Source organism: Ischnura elegans, chromosome 2 (genome assembly GCF_921293095.1).
Source record: "Ischnura elegans chromosome 2, ioIscEleg1.1, whole genome shotgun sequence".
NCBI lineage: Eukaryota > Metazoa > Arthropoda > Insecta > Odonata > Coenagrionidae > Ischnura > Ischnura elegans.
The window spans coordinates 49,411,066-49,437,357 of NC_060247.1; the positions used below are offsets into that span (position 1 = coordinate 49,411,066).

The 26,292-nt window shown below is 38.0% G+C and overlaps 1 protein-coding gene across 5 annotated transcripts in view; it reads right to left on the reverse strand.

The window, feature by feature from the left end:
- LOC124153705 (copper-transporting ATPase 1) overlaps window positions 1-26,292 on the reverse strand; it is a 99,628-nt gene that overhangs the window by 62,615 nt on the left and 10,721 nt on the right. For all 5 annotated transcript variants that reach the window (XM_046527025.1, XM_046527024.1, XM_046527026.1 and 2 more), the window contains exon 2: window positions 16,840-16,936. In XM_046527025.1, coding sequence (XP_046382981.1) covers window positions 16,840-16,936 — 97 coding nt within the window. The remainder of the gene's footprint in view (window positions 1-16,839; window positions 16,937-26,292) is intronic.

The window sequence follows — 26,292 nt, forward strand, 5'->3', positions numbered from 1 at the left end:
TATATTCATCTACGATCGGCGACGCATCAATATTAATCTATCGCTTCCGGTTTATTTCATGAGTAGCAGAAAAATATTTGTAAAAAAACGCGTCCACACACGAAGTACCTCGTTTCATACGTATGGAAGGAAAACGGTGATACTAGGGTGAACACTCAGCCTGACCCGTTGCAATGAGATCAGATGAAGAGATAACTCGGCATGACCAGAGACAGTCGGTGACAGTACCGCAGGAGGGAAATGGACTAGTAAAGCCGTGACGTCATAGATCGCTAGTCATCTGTTTATTTTTCCAAACAATTTCCTGTCTCGCCAGCGGATTTCTTAGCATAATAGTAATATATAATACTGATACGATATCATCACGCAGGATTGTTTTTTTCTGTACTCATACCAGAAGTTTATCAAACAAATTATAAAACTTCCGCAGGGCTACCATGTTTCCCGGAGATAACAGTATTTTCGACAAATTTGATAGCTATCAAAAGTTTTAAAATCACTCCAAAAATCAAATCATAGATTTTCGAGTTAACGGTACACATTCTGTGGCTTCTTAACTTTAATTTACAGCTCAAGTTAAATTACACGATGCGTAATCCGTTAAGCCAATTGCAGCAAGAGCGAATTGTCAAAACACCCTGCCTGCACCTCGTTCAGATTTTGGGTAAAAATAGGATGAAAGTAAATTTATTTAACATATTTTCTCGTTATTTATAGCTCGAGACATAATCCTCGTAATTGAAGACATTACAGAGGCCCGATATTCATAGTTTTTAGCATGATGGATTACAATTTCTTTCCGGGAAAACTACCGCGCAAACTACGCGCCATGTGAATACAGCGAGCGCTAAGTGTTCCATGTTTTGTTCAAAGGCACTATAATAAAACATGCAGCCTCCATTTTTATTCACCGAGTCACGGTCAGCTCGGGCCAATATGGGTAATCATTAGACCGTAGAAGTCCCCTTGTCCATGGCAATCGGCAGTCGTGACGTCAGACTTCACCAGACGTTTCATTTCGTTGGACCGCAGAGGTTCGTGGTCGGGGTAGCGGGGACGAACCGCCGCGCCTGGAGACATCCGTACCAAAGAAGCGACGCCCGGATTTCCCGGCATTCGTCACGAGTTGAATGAACGATCTACCATCGTGAACTTCCGCAAGATTTCCCCTCGATCGAGACGAGTATGATACGCAACAGAAACCATAATTAGGTGGCAACTTTTCCGAGCTTTGAGTGGTAAAACATGTGCCACTCAGTGAGAAATTAATATGAAAAACGGAAGAAAGACATCGCACTCAGATTGGCCGTTGGTATCCCAATGTTTCTTGTAAGCTGCATAATATTATAACGACCTTAAAAAAATTGGCGCGCATTTTCAGCTCCATGCAAGATATATCTTAACTAAAAATAACTATGTGATAAAAAAATAACAGGCCAAATAGGCAGCTGTTATGATTGCACATTTTTTTACTGACAAATATTCAACTTTTATTTTTCACAGAAGTAAATCTGAGTTAAAATAGGATAAGATATCAGTGTCCAGCATAAAAAAATCTTTTCAAAGCATCTGGAAGAAATTAAAGTTTAATCTATCTCATTCCTCATCCAACGTGGAGATATTGAAGTAGGCTTGCAATTCACTAAAACTGTAAAGGTGTAAAACGGTAAATACGTTTGCAAAGATCCGAAAATAAAATTTGCACCAGCATTATTGAGACTGAGATGACTGAGAAGTATAGCATAAGTTAAAACTGGACTTCATTTTTCAGTTTCTGTTCATAATTTTTTTCAATAGCAGAAACACTGGTAAAACAATCACGGCACTGCTTAAGCAGATGAGTGGACAAAACAAATGCTTAGTAGCAATATAAGGCAACTGCAGGAAATATTATTTCAAGATCAGAAGTCGAAAAGAAAAAATCCAAGGGAGAAAGACAGGCTGATTAATTAATTTTGTTTCCATTAATTGCCCTTGGGAACTCGCCGCGGTGAAAAAAGTGTTTGAGCTTGCTAAAATTCTACTAAGGCTAAATAACATTTAGGATATATTTCAAATCCTATGTATTACTAACAATATTAATGGAAAAACAAATGTTAATTATACATTCCTATACGACTCCATGGATAAGACCTAATAGTAACATTAAACACTCCCACGTAGTTACAAAGTTTGGAACGCGATAGCTGAACGTCTGAGAAAGTTTTCATCATTCGATGAATTTAATTTAACTGTTGCACAAAACCGGTACAGAAATTATGTAAAAGATTTCACCAAGACTTTCAGCTCGACCAAAACCATCCCTTCTCTCAAGATAATAAACAGTCACGGGTAATTACTGCAAATGACGCATGGGTGCCCACCGGAGCTAGTAGATAAAAAAATATTATTTCACCGCCCTCATTCTTCAAATCCAGCATGTTTATTTGAAAACTGTAAAAACTGTACTAAACCTAACTTACGCAAAATCTCCGAAGTCTCAAGTAATTTCAAGTCTTTCATCAGAGACGTTAAAACTTTATTGCGAGAGTTAGGCACTTGTGGTCAGCTTACGGCAATCCAAAAACTTCCTCCAGCGAGTGATTTACAGATGGGAAAATACGCTACCGTCAATGGGAGTGAATCACCTAGATCATTCCCACCGCTTTCGCGAATCCTAAAGAAATATTTTGAAGGAAGTCCGCTTGATATAGGGAAGCTTCTTCAAGGAAGTCTTCAGCCCGTATCTGATACGTTAAACATATCGCCACAACGGTCATCACCAATAGTGAGCAATCAGAAAATAGGCTAGTTGCAGCTCTTCAAATAACCCTACTACCAGCTGGTCATTTGAAACTTAATTCTTCTCTTTTGCATCCTTCAATATCTGCTCTAAGAACTTCTTCCGAAGCCTTCCTCTGCCATTTTTTCCTTCCACCTATACTTCAACGATAATTTCCTACAAACCATCGTGTATCATGATGCATCATTTTACGCATCGAAGACATGCATACTCATTCAGTGACTGTATTTTCTTGAGAGTATGGGTGGTTTAAGTGGAGCTGAAAGTCTTGGTGAAATATTTTACATCACTTCTCCTACCTATTTTGTGCAACAGTTAATTTAAATTCATCGAATGATGGAAACTTTCTCAGACGTTCAGCTATCGTTTTCCAAACTTTGAAACTACGTATGTTTCAGAGTTTGGAAAACTATTAGGTCTTATCCATGGAGTCGAATGTGAATATATAATCAACACTTGTTTTGCCAATTATCCTGTTAGTATTCAGCATTCCCTAAGAGTCGACATAGTTCCACTTTCAGCGTCTAAAATAATCATAATTTTTCTTCTAACCACAGGATGTAATTGTGATTCTTGGACGCCTGGGCCCCCTGGATCGAGCGAAATTTCTCTTTTGTTCTTTTATGTTCCATGTTGTTATTAAAAAATCAATACTCCTTCGATGTGCCATCATCAGTTTTGTATTCGAGATCGATTAAAATTATTTAACGACTGAATTTAAGTTTCTGTGACACTAGCTGTTCTTCCGTTAAAAGAATGACACAGAGGCATACAAGAAAAAAAAATTTGATAAGCACTAAATTTCGAATTCAAAGCCCCACACAAGATTCCGTACAGTGACTAAAATGCTGCAAATTCTCCAGAGACTATTTAGGGAGAGATTCCAATCTGTTCAGATCAAATATTTCTTAACCATGATGAAAATAAACATTAAAATGAACACGAAAAATGCCATAAATTATTCAATCACCAAGTCATCAAATATTCATTCAGTGATTCAACCCGTTGGTCGGTGTGGATAGGCGAGGGTAGATTTCACCCCGGACTTACCCAATGGGGATCCGCAAATTCAAGGTATGGGGACCCAGCCAGTTCTACTCCATGGGCGACCTCGTAGTCCGAAGATTTTGGAATGTGGCGTACAAAGCTTCACCCGGGATTTGAACTCGCGATCCTTCGGTCAATAGTCAAGCGCTCCATCTCCTTGACTACCACGCTCTCCCATTTGACATTAAGCATAAAAATTACAGGAGTGCAGGATAATTTAGGAATAAAATAAATCGAAATGTGATCACCTTTTTCACCAAAGGGAATACGCTCAGGGGCAGGTTCAATTGAAACATTTCCATACCTGTCCAGTCCATGCCTCGGTCACTCCCATCGATATACACAATATACATCGATATCATTCCACGTCCATTCCACAAGGCGATAACCATTAGAGTAACCGATATTGACCACATTCGGCAAATAGCCGTTACTCGATAACAAAGCCACAACACCAAAGCCGTTGACTAATGGACGTTTGACAATTCAAAAGCCATTGTAATTGATAATGCTCTTTCAATTAAAGACTACGATATAATCGTTTCGAAACCAGCATTATAATGGAACTAAAACGTAAAAAAACCGACCAACTACTTCAATTGACCGTTCTTCAAGAAAGCGAATTCATGATGGAAGAAAGTTGCTCGAATGAATTTGAATCCATTTTCCCATGACAAAAAGTCTAATGACCACATACAGAACACAACCCGTTCCGTGTACACGCGGATGTTATTCTATTGAAGGCATTCAGCCAAATGAAAACATTTTAACTTTTCTAGAGTTTCCATAGCAGCATGAAAGATTAACATCCGACATATTTGGCTAGGACATTAGCGTCAAGAAAAATTAGTAAGCCTTCTCGAAAAAATAAAAAGGCTCTATAGAAACTATTTTGCGGAAATATCATTAACTGTCCAATATAGGGACTGAAACAATTATATATAATATCAACCTACTAATTAGCACCTAGTCCACACAAAGCCTCTATTTAAAATGAATTTTTTCCATGAACAACCGAGGGAATTTAAAAAATAATAAAAATAAAACAACAACACTTACAGAATCAATATATTTGATATATTGTGGTACATATACTGTAATAATATAGTAATTTTAGAGAAAATAAACTTCTTAAGTACATAAAAAGTAAATAAGTCTTCCTTCTCAAAAATCACATGAGAATTTATCACAATATTCATATTCAGTTGATACTACACTCCAGCCAATAACAAACAATTCGGTCTGCGACCAAAAATATACCTCGAAACGCATTTTATAAGATTAAGTCTTTCCCTTCCAGATCAGTCTTACGTGTTTAATTTCCAATGCAATGTCCCAATAATATTTTTTTATCGTTTAAATTGAAAATATACCTTTTTGGATGTTTAACAAACAAGTGCACGTTTGACCGTAACGTTAAAAAAGAAATAATTTCGGAAGTACTCATGTTGAAGGAATGATGAAAAAGAGATAAATCTATGAGTAGAATATATAGGCTAGTAACACTAAACGTAAATAATCTGGTACGGAAATTTATCCCAAAATAACCCAAACGGTGGAAGAGACACCGATATCGAAATGAGTCGCGAAACGTGTCGTTTCACCTCATCAAAACTACTTAAAAAAAAACACCGACCCAATTTTTTAAATATAAAATTTGGGAAGAGGTGATCCAATTTGTAGTATGCAGGGGCGGTCTGAGGTCATTGGGGGCCCTTGATGGAGCTCATCATGAGGCCCATCTTACAGGGTATTGGGGGATCCTTCCCCCGGAAAATTTTAGGAAATTACATGCTCGGAAATGGAATTTGACGCTGTTGTGGCTCTTAAGAACAAGATAAAAGTTAACAAAAAATAACAATAGTAGTGAGAAAAAACACTGAAAAGTGAGAATTTTACAGCTTATAAAATTATTAATGATGAATTATCGTTCTATTATATATTTAGCGAATTTTCTCCCTGAAATAAAAAAGTCTAAAATAACTGTTTTCGAGCAACACTTTAAAAAAGCATCAGTTTCTATTTTATCTTCTGTTGCCTTTCTTATATTTATTTTTATATAATATTTTTACGCTCACAATCAGTATATTGTAAATAAAGAAATTGTGAAGAGATAGAATTTTATAATTGCAAAAGTACTTTGATTCAAGTAATCTGTGTCGTTTTTATTGCACCGTTCATACACTTCGCGATAGACGCAAGCGTTGTGGGGGCCCCTAAGCTCGGGGCCTCGGTGATTGCCGACCAGCCGACTTGGCCAGACCGCCCCTGTAAGTATGACAGAACTCAAGCAACTAATCTCTAACTGGATGTCTAATGTCTGGAATCAATATAACCCACGCCCCCGGAGGACAGATGTTATTGCCCACATTGAATAAACGTTTCTTTCAGTATAGAATACATACTAGAATACACAGTATACTTATACCAGACAATCAGAATGAACAATAGCATTCGATCATTAACCGAATAATTATCCATGACAAACCGAATAAACGAAAGCACCAAAATACCTTAATATGTTCATGATGCGTAGCCGCATCATTGAAAAAATTAAAAAATTAAAAAAATCAACCGAGGTCACAAAAAAATGTAAGTGTGTATAAAAAATGTAGAAAACTCCCATAGGATACACTAATCAAACATGACGTCAGTGAGAAAGGAGACTTCTACACTCCCATCTTCCTCAAGGTTTCATAAATGATAATCGACGCCTGCTTTTGAGGAAAAACAGCAGCAAGGGTTCCAATGAAGTCATCCTGACTGTTTTTCTCGGCCATCATTTTTAATTTCTCTAATGTATAACCAGCCAAGGCTAATTTCTTCAAATGGATTCTGGTCACTCGTCTAGGCGAGTAGAGAGCCTCCATATTCTTTTCCTCTTCCAAATTTTTCAGATGCTGAACAAATGAGGAAACAGTGAAGCTGTATTCCATCAACTTCTCTTCAGAAATATTCAACTTTGTCAGAACTTCCATCAGTACTTTAACGTCAGCTTCACTGTTATGAGTATCATACACGTAATCAGATCCAAGTACTTCGGTAACTAAACTAGCTTGTTTGTGCTTTTCCAAATCAGGAAAAAGTCCCCTCATCAATGGGAGTGTGTCGCTGAACCCGGCGACGACTTTCAGGAATTCAGCAGTCAAATTGACCCTGGCGAGCTCATTCATCGTGAAACGGGCATCAAAATTCACGTTGTGACCAACAAGGAGCACTGGGCTGATCCCTTCGCAGAATCGGATGAAATCCTTCCACGCCTCCTCTTTGCTTTTGGCTGGAACCAATTTGTTACGATGATACAGTCTGCCGTCCACTTTGGTAATGTTGTGCACTTTGGATACGTGGATTGAGATTCCTCCCACAGGCAATATGTAAGCATTGAAGTCTCCGTGGACGCTTGTCGCCGAGAGCTGGATCACTTCATCAGACTTGGCTGAACCACTGGTTTCCACGTCGAAAACGACCACGGTGACTTTCTTTTCGACGACTGGATGCAAGTCCGGAGAGCTCACGCAAGCCGGTTTCGTGGACAACCTTCTCTTTGCTGCCTTCGGTGCGACTGGACTTTCCTCTTCCAGCAATACTATCCCTTCCAATCCACCAACGAGCTCTGTAACGTTCTTCGAAGCTCCCTCAGCTCCTTTCAAGGCTGCAAATAGCTTTCGATGGGATGGCTGATCACCTCTGAGACACAAACAAAGGAAGAGCGGGCTGAAATTTGCACTCAGAATCGCCCACGGTCTCATTCCATAAAATCTAAACAGGTAGAAGATGCGGCATTTTCCTTACTTTCCCATAGAAGGAAAGGGCACAATCCATTCACTTCCAAGCAATCAAAGCGGAAATCAAAAGAAAGCCTGGAAATCTTCGGATTTCAAGGGAAGGATAATCTTCATGCACAAAATCATTCTTTGAAGAAAAGCGGTTCGGGGTAGTTTTATAAATTTCAAAGAAAACGTGCATATTAAAAGGAACTGAAGGTATATAGGTAATAAAAAACAGGAGAATTACATCCCACAGCTGTGCACACCAATAAAGAAAAAAAAAGCGCAAGGCAAGAGGCGTCTCGGCAGTGGCATGCAAAAACAGTGAGAAGCATCAATCTGTCATTATTGCATATTATGATTTTTCGTAACTAGTTAATATGTACTGCCTAAAGAGCTTCCATTTTCAATGTCTACATGGTTTACTTCCTAGGCCAATCATAGAAGTAGCACACTCTTCAATTTTGAATTAAAGGCACAAAATAGGTAGAAATCAAGAATTCGAAGGCTTACAGAAAACATTTTCAGGAAAATTGCTAAAAAAGACTCCAATATCAAAGGTTGATCCAAACGGAACCTAACTCAGCATTAAAACACACAATTCTTGTTTTGCTTGGTTTTGATGCGCGCAGTTTCGGCTGAAAATTCGCTTATCACTACTTATCACCAGCATTTCAAATTATCTCTGAAAATATTTACAAAGTGTTCAGGCATATTTTTCGCGAGGTATTTGAAAACACCATGACACCGAAAAAACTTATGTCAATGAGACATGTAAGACGAGGGCAATAAGGCCGCGCGAGGCATCGACACGAAAGTTATTCACAAGAACCTATTTTCTAAAAATGCAACTTATGTGTTACGTTAGCAGTAGCATTACACAACTGCAGCAAATCCTGGCACGTTCATTCTGTTCTCGCCATAAATCACTCATTTTCTGAGTTTTACCAATCTTGAATAAATGTTGACTCTGTGTAAGATTTCATCACGTAGGGGTTAAATTCGCGGGTGAATACACAAATGGAACGACTAAGTTCACGAATATTTCAACTTATACAGGTACCTATAGTTAGAAATAACTATTAAAATGTCAAAATATCGAAATATACAAAAACAATTAAAGTTTAAAATCAATGTAGATAATGAAAAACTGCTGTAAAAACTGCTGAAGTTTCAAGGCAGCACAAACGAATAAAAAATCATCATCATAACTGGTCAACAATTCTACGATCGGTTTGACGCAGCTCTACACTCAATTCTCCTATCAGCTAATCTTTTCATATCGAAGAATTTCTTCTACTCAATTAACAAATACCCTCGCGAAATTATTAACTTCAGCTGGTAGCCATCAGACTGAACTCCGGAAGTTTTAAATGTTTAAGAGTTGTTAAAAGATTATCGGTCATGATTTACACGGATTTTATCTTCGAGTAAAAATATAGAAACGTCAGTTCATACAACCGCATACAGCTCGAGATCATTTTGTGTGACTCATTCACTTTGACAACAAGATAAAACCACAAGGGAGTCAATTAAAGAGGCGACTCCCTTCATTCTCAACCCCGACGAATTGTATCCACGGAATCAACGAAGGGGTCAATGAAACGTCCACGCGTAAAAACACGCGGAGAACGAGATAATAAAATATTCCAGTATCATGAGTAATGGCCACGGAAGAATTAAGTGTCAAATAATAATGCTATCGTAGCTGTGATATCCTCATCATTACGACAGCGAAGTTTACGGCAATGTCGTTGACCGACGGACGAATTACTGACTACCATATAAATAAAAGAGATCTTTCAGATTCTCCGTTCTACATTTCTTTTATTTATTAATAAACGCTAGTCCCAACTTCGTTAGAGCACTTCATTTTTTTGCTGTAAACGGCTGCTGTGCTAACACCCCCTGCCACACGCCTTTTAGGCGGCTTTCGGGGTATTATGTAGATGTAGATTATATCTCTTATACTTATGATGGATCGGCTCCATCACTCCGCACATGAAAAAACCGAATGCAAACAATATAATAAAGGTCTCCCAGCCGACTGTATGCGCATAGGAAAAGTTATACAAAAGAAAAAAATAATCTCCGACTGCAAAATTCAAATAGTTTTGAAAATTGTTTTTAATTTCAAGAAGCGAAACAATTTTGTGATCCAATACACACCGACCTATAAACGAAAACTAAAATTGAGGCGTTATTCACCCGGCCGCTCTTCAAATCTTGTAATAAACCAACTAACCAAAAGAAAATTCAACTCACCACATTCCAACCACAAGGAAGAAAACTTTCTATCACCGCACTATTGGATTTTAACCAATTTTACGCTCAGCAATTAGGCGTGAAAATCTTAGATTTTTTCCTTAAACGAGACATTTACCTTATAGTACGTTCGGCGTATTAATTAAAGTTAACGTTAGTTTCAAAGATTCAAAATAATCAATAGCCTCAGCGAAAAGCCTTTCCCTAGGATTTACCATTTGACCCCTTGGGCTATTTCGTCACAGGACACGGTAGTAATAAACAAATCACTGAATCAGTGTATATCTCCCGACTTGACTATTATAACGATTACTGTGAAATACATTACACAACCTAATCCACATTAATTTTTTACCAAATTGGATCAAATTCGATGCCACCGGCGACACCTCTATGACCGCTTAAGGAAAACCTGATAGCAAAATCTCTCCAGTCATCCTTTACCATGATTGATAGATTGCATTAATTCCTAAAAAATAGTACGTTCGTAGATGATAATACGTTTCCAACACATTGCCTAGATATTTATCGCTTTAGTTATAAAACGCGTAGCTAGTAAACTGGACATGAATATTTCATGATCGATAAATTTGCCACATTACACTTACTACCGCACTTTTTAAATCAACGCGCGAATTTTTGGCGCGCCATGGCGGTTCAAAAATTTAAATCCGGGAAACGCACAAACAAAAATTCTCGCGGAGTGAGATATCGACGGAATTGTTAACAAGGCAATGCAAATGCTCTAAGGAAATGAAAGTCCTCCCCAGGTACTGTATATTTTACACGGGGAAGATTTAAAGAGTAAGCTTCGACAGTGCAAGATGGTAATCATCTTCCGTTATATGATATTTTATATAGGCGGGCTTAATAATAGAGCATGTACTACAAACAATGAGTTGTGGGTATTATTTTAAGAACGCTTTAACAAAAATTTGCAAAAACGATTCAAAAATCAGAAGCAAATTTAAAAAAATATAAGTCCAAAAGAGCGCTTCAAAGATACTCTTCAGTACTTTCAAAAATTTCCACCCGATTGAAAAAAAAAAAAAAACTTTCAAATCAACGGAATAAGAATAGCATTTTGCGCCATCACGTGAGCGCAGTTACGGTTCTAGCTACACTAACGGCCCTGCCAGCTGTCGCCACCGCTGCGAGGCCTACAAATCCACTTACGAACTCATGCGCGGTGAATGCCTCACTTTCACCGAAGGATGGACCCCGACGCAGGGCGTAGCCATGGGCAAGGGAGAACGGGAAAACAACGAGGTAGAATGAAGGGAAGGTTATTAGCAAGGCCGTAACAAAAAAAAATATTGGTGGAAGGAACATGTCAATTATGAGGGAGGTGCTATTTAGAGGGGGTATACTTATGACTGTACTTCCCAAATATTTAGGGGGTTAGCCTTTGAACCCTACCCACACTTGTTACTTCCTTGGTAAAGAGAGAAGAAAAATATCGGGATGACGAGTGAAATAATTTTTAAAGTCATGTGAGTAAGTTTTCTTCACATTGACTACGAGTCATGCAAATACTACGTAACCTACTTAGGAGAGCGTGGAACGAGGGGGAAGGGAAAGTAGCTAGTACAATGCGCTTCAACAGTTCCTTGCTCATAAAAACCGCGTCGACTCTGACTCATTGCGAACTGCTTTCAGTAAATAACTCATCCATAAGTGAGAAAATATTTTCGAGATGAAAGCTTCATTTGCAGGGAAAACGTTTTATACTGGTGGGCAAAATATGATAGGTTGTCAACGAAGATGGGAAGGAGGTGAACTAAATCGCCGCTAAAAGTGACTTGGGGCCGGTTTAATAATGTCTGGTTTAAATCTTGAGGAGCATGAAAACTTGAGTTAACTCATCCTTGCGTTTGAGATCACGAGTTTAACGTAACATTATCTTGAACTACTTTTACTTACTGTAACTTACTACTTTGAATATCTACATATTTTGATGTCAATCCAAAATAAAGGGAAAAAAATCGAACGTGTCACCAAAAGATCCAAATACATTTCTCAACCGACCAAAAAAATTGACTGGAAAAGATATGAAACAAGATCGTAAGTTTTCTTTCGTATGGCGATTCTTCAAGTTAAGCTACAAGTCGACTATTAATTAAACAAGTGAATTAATAACTATTACAGTCGGCTTCAGAGATAGTAGATCTATTAAATCCACAACTTTGGAATTTTGTGGACCTCACGAGCGAGGTTTTGCGTCCCTAATGTCAGCCACTTATCACAAACAATTTGGATTTAGTGAAAATAAAACAGTTTACATGCTCTGGAAAACTTCGTCAAAGCATCATAGTAAACCACGGACATTTCAGGGGACGTGGTAGTTGGCAGAGAAATGAGATCTAAGGCTTTCCCGGCGATCAAGTTAAAGAAATTCTTCTTGGGTACTCCATCGATGGAGATTCTCCACGACCGACGTTTCAATAATCGACTCGGGCACTGGAGGTGATGTAACTGCTGGCTGGTATGAATATAATCGCTGGAAATCAACTGATAAATAGTGGACTACGTCACTATCCTTACGAATCGACAGCCGGGCATCACTCGTCCAATTGTTAATCAAGGAAAGGGAGGAGGGAGAGAACAGGCCGCGGAACTGGGCCACTCTCGGCATTGTTACTCCCTCATCTCGGAAGACGGCTGGCGGCGAGTGAAAGGCTGCTTGCAGTGAGGCGAGAGTGGGCGGGGAGGAGGGGCGGGGGAGGCGGAATTCCCAAGTCACTGCCGCAGGAAACGCACGATCATTCGTTCACTGCCCGCTTGGAAAAGCCGAGACAGAGGTCAGTTCCGCCAAATAAAAATTCTTTACTCGCTGAATTATTTGGAAGATAGAACGATTTCCTCATTTTAAATTCAGTAGTGCATTCCGGTTAGATGGAATGCATAGAGACCAGTACTTTCTGTCAGTGGTGGATCCATGGGGGGGGGGGGGGGCAAAAGGGGCTATTGGGTGCCCAATTCACACTAGATAGAATGGTAATTCTGTTCGGACCCCCACAACTTCTGGGAGATAACCCCCACTTAGTCCCCCCTTTTCCCTATCCTGGATCCGCTACTGCCTTCTGTCCCGATATTTTTATGTTCCATTTACCCGAAGCGTTCCATATGTATGGATACATAAACGTTGAAATGTAACGAAGAAGACTTATTTCATTGAAAATTGTTCAATCGTCCATTGGTGAACTATAACTATGAGAAAAATTATAGAAATGATATATCATTTTCTTGAAATTATACGTGTAGATTAAATATTATACATATTCCTTACAGCCTAAACAGATTAGCAGGCTTTAACAATACAGACAAGAAGAGGTGTAATCGAGACAAAATTTTAGCTGTTATCTGGTTAGATTACAGGCGTTAATTGAGAGGTAGAATATATTTAAGCTTTCACTAAACCAGCACTTATGGATTAAGCTGCGCTACGAGAGACGATATAAAAAGGATAGTTGCATAGTTTCACTTAAATGATGAAACAGTACGAAAAAATATCCCTCCCCTTAAAAATGTATATCTCTAAGGAGACTTGTAGTCTAGTGGGTTGAGCGCTTGGCTGCTGATCGAAACATCCTGGGTTCAAACCGTGGGTGAAGACTTTGCACACCTTAAAATAAAATCCTCCAAGTGCGAAATGGCCCAAGGAAAGAATCTACCCTCTCTACTATGAATGCATGATATCCACACGCCTAAGTATAAATAAGGGGTGATTTGTACCCTCACCTTTCGAAACCAACTTAAGGGTTGTTTCAAAGAGTAAGTGATACCAATCAACCGGAGAAAACTCAATGGCATTCCCCAATTGGGTTGTATTCTTGGAGATTTATCCCCAATACGCGGCTGTTCACAATATCCGGCAGCCCAATAAACCGGAATATGTAGCTTTAGATTCTTCGTGACAGACGATTAGGGGACCGCAATCATACATTGGATGACTTTAGTTAAAATACGATTATTTATTATGCTGATCTTCAATAAACAAAGGATATGTTCCTCGTTTCATAGGTCTTTCTTCAAATCAACTTTTTCTATTAGTTATTTATTTTATCTCCTTCACGCCACGCTTTTCACAACAACGCACCACTTCTTTTAATTTCTTTCTTAATTCCTCATTCCAGTTCTTCAGTAATTCCTCATATACTTCACGACTCTTCCCATTAATTTGTCCATCGACGATTATCTTCATTACACCATCACATATCTCATAATGCGGCAAATTGAAGTTAATTCGTCTTCTTCTAACGGTTTTCAAAAGAGAGCATATCAGTCACTCTTTCTAGGATTTCCTCACGACTCACGCAGTCCATACATTTCATCTTCACTATTCTTCAGCAGAATCACATTTCAAATTTCAATCTAAACTGCTCAAGAGATATTTCGCAGTAATTACTGCCGGAATAAAAGGAAGCGTGTATTCCGAGGAACTGAAGCATTAACTCGTCTACTCGTAATTAACTGGAAGTCAACACGCCAAAAATTAAATTAATTTTAACTATGTTCATATCACCACTCAATAATCAACATTCTAATTTCATTTAAGTTTTCCAATCATCATTCACAATAAGTCTCAGATTCGTCATCAGATGTTCAAGAAATCAATTTTTTAAACTGAAATTCCATTATTACCATCACTATCGAACAAAATACGATGTACACAATGATTTCATGTACTTTTAGATAAGCGAAATAATCGCTTCGAAAGGTTCCCCAATTGGCGGCAGTAATATTCCAAAAACGAATCGAAAATATTGATAGCATATATCACCGTACATGGATCAGATGGAAATAGTATCTTCCAGATGAAAGTGAATAAATACAAATTAAAAGTTCCCATCATATTTCCAATCATATTTTTTCGTATGAAATCCCAACCCGTTTTCATCCAATTGAGGACGCGAAACCTAGATTTTCCTGCACAAGTATTGACCAACATTGCATTTAATCGGGCATCTTTTTATTAACCAGGGAACAAAAGACGGAGAAATTAAATTAAAATTCACAATAGAAATTCGTCAAGTCAAATAGAATAGCACGATGATAGTGGATTTCTTTTGTGATTATAAAGATGAGAGTGCTGACTTATCCGAGGCCACTATACTCTTTCCAAGGTGATTAAATGATGAACTATTTAAAGAGTCACGGCAATGACTTGTAGGTCATCCAGGGAAGCATACACTCGAGACAATATTGACGATCAGAACGCATAAGCTTTGAAAAAAATTGGCAGCATCCTTTATCAAAGGCATTTAAGTGACAATTCCAGACTTATACGCCGTTACATCAATGACGCCGTTTAACAGGAACATCGGAATAAATTGAAAATCCTCCACTAGAGTCCCCACCAAATATTACACCAAACATAGCCATTAAAAAATCGAAAAAAATTAAAATAAGCCAATTAAAAATCCCACTGAGTATTTTACTAAATAATAATAAAGAGCTTTCACACGAATTAGGCTGGGAGCCGCAAGAAACTCGTAGGCTGCGTCTTACATTTAGATTGAATAAAAGTGACACGGGGAACATCATCTTAGAGCCGCAGTATAAACCCAGGTACAACAGGAAGAATAAAATACGAGAGAGACTTAGTCGAACATATATGCGTAGGAATACTTTTCTCTATTGAACAAGAAAGACCTTTGATTAATGTAAGCTATATCTACCCTCACACGTTTATTGAGGCGGCGCGCGGCGTAATAAAAAGACTAGATGCAGAATACAAAATGTATAACCAAAAACCTATGTAATTTCATGACAAACGCTTAAAACGAAGGCAAAAGAGCCCCAAAAATTATAGACTTTACACGTCTCCAGTTTGCCATTATTTAGAAGCAATAACCGCTGTAAAATAGCTTCTTCTCTCTAATCCCAAGACCATTCCTCACATACCGACCCGTTTCTTCAATTTCCCAACGTCCAATCGTAATCTGGGTCACCATTCCCTGATTATGCCGCAGGACGCACGGCAGAGATTTGTCCGTCAATAGATTACTCGTCGTCCATACCACTTCATTGGTGGAAGTCAGACGATAGATAAGACAAAGCACCGCATCAGCTGGAATTGCTTCCAACGCCATGCGTCCGCTAACAGTAGCGCGTGACAAATCATACTTCTAGTACTGCTGATCCCAGATTCCGAGAAATAGAACTTTAGAATCATCACCGCATTGACGGCATTCAGGGCACTCGGCAGAAATAGTGAAGGATTTTCAAACCGCTGTTTCACTGTAACAAGAGTAGTTGTTGTCTGCCCCGCGATTCTAAGAAAATTCCTGAACGTCAGCTCCAGAACAATCACAATAACTTGAATGGATTTAGTTTTCGGAAAAATGAGATGAACTGAGTACCAAATGAAAGATGAAATTTTGACCTCCAAGTTGCCAAATTGCGGAGTAAATTTATCGATTCAAATTTTTTTAGAATAACTTTTTTTTTCAAGTTATATTTTGCATTAATTTTCTTGTGAAAGTTCGAAGGCAAAGTAGATTTTAATATTTTCGAGAAATTGGTAGTGGCCAATAGGCGCATAATTCTGTGGAGTGTACAAAACTACTACTACTATTACAGCTTTAACATACTGTACCTAAGGAGCAACCATAATAGAACTACATTAAAATAACTCACGGAAAAATAACATTAAATCGCAGACTGGGGTAATCTTACAAAAAAGACAATCAAAACGATTCTACACCAGTGTATCATCCTATGTACGCCTTTCAATACCCTAAGACGATTTTCGATGACTTAAGACACAAACCATTTCACATCCGTACCATCACACATTCCACACCCGAAATCGCACTTACGATTTCTAATTGCGATGTAGCTACGTAGATTTATGAATAGGAATTTGAGGAAAATGAAGTAAAAAATTCCCTATTGGGTGCTCCCTCTCGCATTCCCTCAAGCGGAGCCAGGGTATTAGTACGCGAGCATTAAAGAACACAAGAGGTTACTCACCTTTCCAAGTTGCTTGGGCCAGCGCCGCCGAATACAGGCGCGAGGTCGGGCTGGTCACCCGACTCATTCGACTTGGAGAAGTCCGGCGGAAGACGAGCTGCAAAGACAAAACACTGAGTGAGCACTAATTTCCCGAACACTTCAAAATGCTATGCAGTCCTCTCGCTTAATTTCTTTCGTGAGAGGGTGGGGAATAGCTAATTACAGTTTCCAAGGACCACATATGAGGACGACAAAGGAAACGAGGTGGGGGAACATACCGCAGCAGGACCGCCTCAGTGGGCAATATACCTCACCGCTAATTGACTTCAGAATGGAAAATTTTAAGATATTATTTCCTTTGCGACATCAAGTTAAGAAATTCATTGATCGAATCACTGCTTTCTCTACCACAAACAAGTCTATTTTTTTTCTTTAATTTTTTTATTTCCTCCCGTTCAATTTTTCATTAGATATTAATATTACACGGTTAAAATTATGTATAAAATAAGCATCTGCGGATATTTCTTTTGAATTGTTGCTACATATGTATATCCTGACCGGTTTCCTTGTGTCACAATCGAGGGAAATACCGGGGAGTCTACAAGATTTTCTATACGTTAAGTATACATTCATGAGTGACCACAATGAATGAGACACGATCACATGTTTTTTCTGTAAGGATGAACCCTGGGTGGCAGGGGTGCTATGAAAGTAACCAAGAGTTAACTACAACATCGGAAAACTACGAAGGGTGGTGTTAGAGAGATAAAAACTTCATTCCCTCCTATAGTTAGAATGACCCTTGGAATGTTAACTAGGATAGAGTGAAAACGGGTTGCACAGAATGCATTCATGAATAAAATGAAAATTAACACGCGCATTTATTTCAGCCTGACGATGAACTCCAATTGAATTAACAGCCAATCCTTTAATGAAAAGCAATATAAAGTTAGGATCTTAAATTCACAACTAATTCATCAAAATACGTTTCGAAAAAAGGCTGCCCGAAAAAAATATCAAATGACTTCGTGAGCTAAGCGTGGGCGAATACTGGCGTAAAAGGAAAAATTATTCCTATAAAAATTTAATTCCAAAATGGTAGCCCTCCCATATACTAGTAAGCTTCAGTTACGACTACTGAGAACTTCAACGCACAAAATAAAATTAAAAGGAAAAATGAGAAATGGCAGTATTGATAATCTAGGCAACATCGCTTTAATTTTGTGTGGGTGTTGAATATTGGACAGAATGAATTCTTGAATTTATTCATTATTCTCCAACTTCCCCGTAAACAGCACATAGAACCCTTAATTACAGAGGATTAACAAAGCACAACACAAACATCCATGACCTGGATAGGGATCGCCTACCTAGGCGGGATTCGAACCCGCGACGTACGGTTAGGCAGGCGAGGACTTTACCCCAACTTTACCCCAGCAGTTTTACTCTTTAAACAAAAGAAACTAGTTTCACGGCAAAAAAAACAGGAAACACAATATTGAAATATGAAGATAGCAAACAAGTTTAAAAGAGTGATGTAAGTAGTTAAATGTTTTTATCTAAAATATACAATGCATGGACCATGGAATATGAGATTTGAGCCGATACTTAATAATTATTTTATCAATCCTATATGCACTTAATCCTAATCACCACATTCAATTTAGAGACATGCTTTCACGACAAATATTTGAAAGCAGAGGAGATATAATCTGTATTCCTAATAATCTACCCTCTAATAGTCTCAATATTAACTTTCAAACACACTATTTCTAAAATATTTTATTTTCACTCATATTAATCACTATTCTACTGGCTGAATCAGAATGGCCAAGGTCAATGTGAAAGTATAGCTTTTTTGCCCACATTTGATTAACAACTGTGACTTTGCTTGATAAATCAGTGTTAATCACTAACATAGAGCATCGTACGGATAAATGTGAGGGAAATCTATTTAACAGAGTCCATGAGCCTTGAACCCGCAAAACTACGATTCACGAAAGTACTTCCGGGTCCATTCACCCACAGGCAAAATCACGGACGATTACGAACAATCTCCGGTCCCAGAGGCTTATCAGGAATATCCTGGAGTCGTGCACAGCAGCACGTACGCATTCCACAGCTGGGAAACCCCTTTCCAAAACTTCACATAAATCATAACCCTTTTCGCAAGAGGTCTGCTATTGCAAGCTTTGAGTAGAACAGTTCGCTCTTCAAATACTACTACAGGAAAAACGTTAGAATAAACCAACCATGTTTAACATAGGGTACAATTATATGACAATTTATAATCGATATTGAAATTCAATGGAATGTGAATTTTAAAATAGTCATCCAATTGCTATTAGCTACGATTCAATATCCACGGCGAATTATAATTAGATCTCCAGAAGCCTTGTCTCACCTATCTTAGTCAGGATCCTAGCTTATTTCGCCATATTTACTCAAATGTCACAGAAATAATTACGAGAATATTTTACGAAGACTTCATAACTTTTTTCCACAAATTATCTCTCTTTGGAAAATAGAAAAAAATAATGGGGTAACAATAATTCCAAATATCGTTTCTACAAAACACCTCTCTAGGATAGTCAATACATCCCCCTAAGGAATATTCATGAAATATCATGATATTATCACCGGTATTTTCCTTTTTATTAGAGTAAATTAAATATTTATCGCCTTAAAGACAGCCCAAAAAATATTTACCACAACATTCCTTTCGAATTATGCCTGTTCAGCACAAGAGGGCATATGTTGATAATTTTTTTGGCTCCATCTGTAGTAGTTCGTGCGAAGCGTTGATAATTGAATCAATCAATCAGTCAAGACATAGCGCTTTACGGAAGACATGTCAGTTAATAACTATTACATAAATGTTGTGTACAGTGATCTCCGTAAGTTTGAAAACGTTCCGGCCCGTAACACCGAGAAAATTTTCTGAATACTTCCCAACTGTGTTTCCAGTAATTTGTGAACCTGCAATCATCGAGCACAACGAAACCGCTTTACATCTTAATGCACAGTCATGTCCATATTATTGTAGTTGTTTCCTACCATAGTGACGGGAGAAGCAAGAAAGAAATTATCAGCAGAATAGCCCAGGCGAAGAGAGCATTCCACCAAAAGAGAGACCTGCTTACAGCGGGAAACCTAAATATGGAAGTAAAGAAACAATTTATAAGAACCTACATCTGGAGTATGCTCCTACACGGAAGTGAGGCATGGACAATGACCGCAGCGGAGAAAGCAAGGATAGAGGCCTTCGAAATGTGGTGCTACAGAAGAATGATGAAGTCAAATGGATCGACCGAGTTAGTAACGAGGAAGTTCTAAGAAGGGTAGGAGAGAAGAGAAGCCTCATGAAAACCGTAATAAGAAGACGGAACAACCTTATAGGCCACATCTTGAGACATGGTGGCCTGATGAAGACAATCGTCGAAGGACAAGTGGAAGGCAAGAATGGAAAAGGAAGACCCCGAACAAAATATATGGAACAAGTAAAGAGAGATGTGAAAGAGAAGAAATACGTAGGTGTGAAAAGATTAGCTGATAGGAGAACTGAGTGGAGAGCTGCGTCAAACCAATCCTTGGATTGTTGACCAGTGATGATGATGATGAATGATATAATTAATTTTCATTGTCAAAGGTACACTTGTGCTGCCGTGAATCAACGGACATATGCATTGGATTCATTGGCTCTTTGATCCTATCATGTACTGACTCTCTGTAAAAATCCATGGGTGGTTGAGACATAAAATATCCTGCACAAACGCAATTAGTATTTATCAATAAAACTGCAGTTTTATAGATCATTAAGACATTCATATTTCCCACAAAAATTACAAACTGACTAGCGTCACTTGCGTTTTCAATTAAGCTTTTTATATAATTTGTTAAAAAGCCTGCGCTGATAGTTACGGTTTAACTTGAGAGAAGTGACTGAAAAACTCAACCTTCTTAAAGAGAACGATGACTGCTAATTTTCGGGTTCTCTAGCCGCGTCTGTCGTTTATGGTTGACAACAGTTTCGAAAGCCATCCTGCTTTCGTTTTCAGGTCGAAGGTGAGAAGTTTTCATTTTTTGCCGTCTTATATAGCACTGGCCTATCTCCCCCTGTGCGCTGATTGGTCAGAACTCTCTTCCAAACGTTGCTGATTGGGTAGCCGTTGTCCCTGTTCATATTTTGTGTTTTGTGAATTTCAATTGCTTCTCTGATTTGCCTTGGGTAGTAGCGACTCTCTTTTGCCACTATCTTCGCTTTTTCGAAATCAATTTTAAGGCCCGCCTCACTCCAAACATTCTCTGCAATGGCTGACAAGTGCAGTTGTTTTTTTTTTTTAACCTACGCACAAATTTCCTAAAGAGAATCTCAACACTTCTCTCGAAGAACTTGTATTCTACTCCAGCAGTTGTACTGTTATTTCATAGCGTCGGTGACCTCATTATTACTTATCTCTACTTCCCTATCATTTCTGGCGCATTCCTATGCATGTGACTCGCTTCCAACCCCTGAGGCCCCATTGCACACATCCTAGAAGCACTTCCTCCCAAACTCCGCATTCGTCGCGAAAAAACCAAGCAACTGCTTTAAATTCTCGTGCACTGTCATTTCCATTTGGGAAAATTCTATGGTTTTTCACCTTAAGAAATCATTTCGTACAGCAAAAACTTCCCAGTAATGCATCCGAGATAATATTAAAACACATACTTAATCTCACTTATGATGAAATTCGCTTAGAAAAAACTTGGCTCATCCGGGATTCGAACCCGGATATACCAATTACCGGAGCAGTGTTTTAATAATTAGTAATGACAATTACAAATTAGAACCCAAGATGGCCACTGAAATATCTATCACAATTTCTCTAACTTTCCAGAGTAATTTAAAAAAATTTCAGGCTGTTTCATTGTACATTAAAAGAAAATTAATGGTAGGCATGTGGAAACCAATGTTAACTTTACATACAACTTTAATCACTAGATCGAGCAAGGTTGTGGCACTATTAAAGGCTGATAATGACAGGAAGTGTACATAATTGCATTAGTCGATCAAGTGAAGTATTAAATTTGGGTGGAATGAGAAAATACCACTAAGTTATTCCTGCTCGCTTATATACATAAGAACGCAAGGAATGTAACTGTCTTTACCAAAGAAAAAACATACTTCAATGACGTTAATGACCAACCACAACATAGAAACATTAAAAAATATAATTGAAAACGTATTTCAACCGTTATAGGTCCAGGTTTTGATCCTTGAAAATGGCAAAGAATGTAGAAACTATGGTCGGTGGTGGAGTTTTACATTAAAGTGTGGAGATTACCGTTTGTAGTTTATATTTTATCATGGATATACTGCATTGCCACCAAGTAAAGAATGAAAAGATTTTGTACGCACAAAAACTTTAACCACAAAAATAGACAATTTTTCTGACAACAATCCTCAATCTATAGATGTCCAGATAGGATGAAATTTTTGACTATTCAGAGTCGCACTCAAGTGATAATTATGGCCGGGTGAAGCGGGCGACTAACTTCGCACGTTTTTTGTCTTTTTGTGACGTGTTAGTCTTTTGAAACTGAAGTCATTTTCTATACATTTTAAGGATATATACTGTACATCCTTTTCAACAATTACCTGTATTTCAAGTATAAAACTTTATAACGTAATGAGGACTTATAAGGTAAAGTAAACTCTTCAAATTTCATATGAAGGCCAATATAGACTTGGAGCTCATTTTATTAGAGGCCATAAAATTTCAGGTTTTATAAGAAAGAATCAATCCTAAGAGTCTACTATATACGACCTAAAAATTTTAAATAAAAAGAATGTTATCAGTAGATACATAGTGGAAGTCGTTGATATTCATAACAAAAAACAATTGTAAACATCTCATTCGCTTTATGTTAACCGACCCGGGATTCGGCAGCTCAGTACCATTTTCTAATAAATTAGATTAAAGGATCGATTGTCGTTAAAATAAGTGGGGAGTTAAAAATTGTGTTTTGCTATGAAGCTGAAAAATTCAATCGGATAGAATATGTTTTAAACCAGCAATAAGTCACAAAAAAGACCGGCCGTAAACGCATCTTCACAAACCGTAAAGATGCGTTTTTTTAAGGGCGGGATTGATGCAACCTTATGAGGGCGCATCAATTCCGCAATTTTTCATGACACGCTTCTCGTTTAGAACTTCTTGAAAAATTCAGCGTACATGGAATAGGCCTTAATAAACATTTTCCTTTATCTCAAAACATATACATATTTGACCACTCAGGAAAGTGCAGAGACACAATTTATACATATGACACAGGCAAAATTTGAGAAGGATTTACTCCGATGCGATTCATAATTGCGTAAGTTTTAAACAAGCAAAGTGACATGAAAAACGGATTGTTGAGCGGTTCCTCTAAATGACCAAAATATTAACCCTGCGCGATTCCACATCGGCGAGTGGGAGAGGAAGTTGAGAAACTGGCCATGAAAAGCGAAATGATCGAAAAGCGAAATCGGATAAAAGGTAGGAAGGAGCGAAGGTGAAGGCACGTTCATGAACTCTTCAAGGTTCAGAGCTCTAATTTTGAAGGAGCCAATAATGACGCCCTGGAGGTAATATTACATTGGAATGGAGTAACTCCATGGCAAATCGCATTGTTTCGAAATATTGGGTATATACTACTTCTAAGATAAGGTAATTCATTATACTTTATTATTATTCATCATATTTATTCACTTATTCATTATAGCAGAATCAGCTGATTTCACTACAAGAGCTTTTCTTTTTCATATGCTGACGCTGCGCCTAGCTGTAATAGGGTTATAAATAGGAGCCATTCCTCACGACTTTTGTTACCTCTTCATCACAGCTCTTAATTCGACTACTCACTTGTTTCATGAAACAAAACAATGAATTCATCATAACCATACGTTAAAAGAACCAAGTGAATGACTGGCTTTGAAAGTAAATTTCATAAAAAACTTTCAAAACATAGACCTTGTTACGCAACCAAATATATTCCTTATTCTCCTTACGATCATTTATCATCATTCATGTTCTACTTATTTAGTTATTTAATTATTTTTTCATGTTCTACCCTAAATGTTGTGATGGGTACACGTGCATACTTTGGCATTTTTGCAATGATTTATTGAGTTAACTTCAGGATTTCATTTCTATGCCCTGATGTGTTAGTTGTGCTGAATTCCATTCGGAAATATTTGATATATTTTGTACAAGTTTATTTTGTGATCTCTTTTGTATGTAATATTCATCTTATGTTTTTAATGGACAATTTGTCCAAGAACAATAAATATTATTATTATTACTTTCTTCAACCCCACATTCTTCCCTACCCCCAATTCTTCCTCTGCTGTAAGCTGTAAAAAAGGAAGATCCGGGTTGCTCGATGTTCGTTGCAACCTCTTAGGGGAGAGTTGGCTAAATCGCACCGCTTCCCAAATCGCTCCACCATCCTAGAAACCAATGTATTAGATATACATATATGCATTCTAATGGCTTCATTTGGAACATCTTGCATCACCAAGCACACCACACTTCAATAGGGTGGTTTCCTGTTATTTTTTTATTGCCTAAATCGAAAGATTATTACACCTGGAGTACGTATTTCACGCATTTAGATTTTTAAATGACGATATCTATTTTTCGCGATTAAATGAAAAGTGAAAATTTTCAAGCGCGCGAAAACGCGACGCGTAAGTATGAATGCCGGGAAACCTCACCGTGAGACTTATTTCTGGTTCCCGCTGCCCCCCTGTGAGGTGACCTTGAGGCGAGGCTGCTAGCGGGTAGCTGAGTACCCTGCTGGCTGGTAGCGCTTGGCTTAAATAATGATTATTAATACCTTATCAAACGAAGAAAACTTTCCGACTTTAGCCAGTTTTAATAAGTGATTATTAAGACATGTTTCCCTGAGCTCTACGCCTCATGTATGCATTGGTAACCTCAGACGATATATAACTCCTATCTTCTCGTATAGAAACTAGGTCCCTATCACGTCACGTGGAGTGGCATCGCATGGGCGCCAATCTGGCCCTTTTCAAATGAGGATAGAAATGGACCGTTGCCATTCGTCTAAACCGCTATTTCTAAAACGAAATAATTTGTATATTTTGAATACACTAATGGTGGGTAACGAATCGCAATCAATGCTTTTCGTTTTCTTTGATGAAGGAAACTACCCTATTGTGGCCACCAGCGTAATGACAAGTCATGTACGTATGCATTAAGAGAATAAGTGTCTCTTCTGCTTTTTCTTTCGTCTTTTTACAAGAATATTGAAAACAAATAATTTGTATTAACATAGTTTTAGCTACATATCATATTTTGGAATTCTATTGTGTTTCATTAAGCGCTATTAACAGCGCAGTATGATCACGAGTTTAGGCAGTGGAAATGATTTCATATGAAATGGCGATCGCTCCCAAATCGCACCACGTCTCTCTGTACCTGTGTGATGTAAGAAGTCTTAAAAAAGCTGCCATGAAAAGACTATTCTTAAGCATAAACATTTCTGCAAAAGTCTTGAAAATTTTGTTTCAATTATTGCAGATTTTTTATCAAGCAAAAAAACTACACCTATAATTAATTTCAAAGATATGGCTTATTTAACTTTTTTCGTTCCTTATGTTAAGGGTATTTTAATTCACATGTCTTCTCTGTTGAGGGATCTAAAGAATAACTGCCTCTCTGCCTCTCATTTTCGTTGAAACATCACTTCCTAGTTTTGGCCTCCAGTGGTGCGATTTGGGAAACCGGTTGCCTAAATCGTACAGTTGCAGAAGTTTGAAAGTGAAATTTTATACGTGTTCAACTTGGAATTGATTGTCCCCAAACACTGTGAGAGAAGCAGACATTCCACCTCACATTGAGCAGCATTAAAAACTTTTATTGCGACACTTATTTTTGAGTTAATTCGTTTTTTTCCAAAATCGGGGCGATTTAGGCTACCTTCCCCTGATGCAAGCAATGAATCGTGGAAACGGTTAGAAGACAAATTAACCAGACTGTATCGGGTGAAACACTACCTTAGTTCATTCTTCCCTTACCTTACCTTAGAAAATTACCACAAATAAAACCGGTCGACGATTAGTTCTACTGAGTAATCTATGTAGCCTAAAGGGCACCCACCCAGGGCGATAAATAAACAATATACTTAGTTATAGAAAAAGGTTGTACCGGGAGTGGTAGTTATGGTCCACTCATAGATCTACCCAAATCCCTCACCCACGCATCAATAATTTCACAAGAGAAACCATATTTACACAGGTAGGCCAAATTTTATGGAATTCCAAGACCTCGAGGTTTCATTTATAAAAAAATATTAAGGCAAAAAATGAGTCAGCTGAAAGCGAGACAAGGAATAACAGATAGGTAATGGTATTAAATTAGTTACAGATTATCATTCTCGGGTATCATGCGAAACAATTTCGATAATAGAAAATAAATC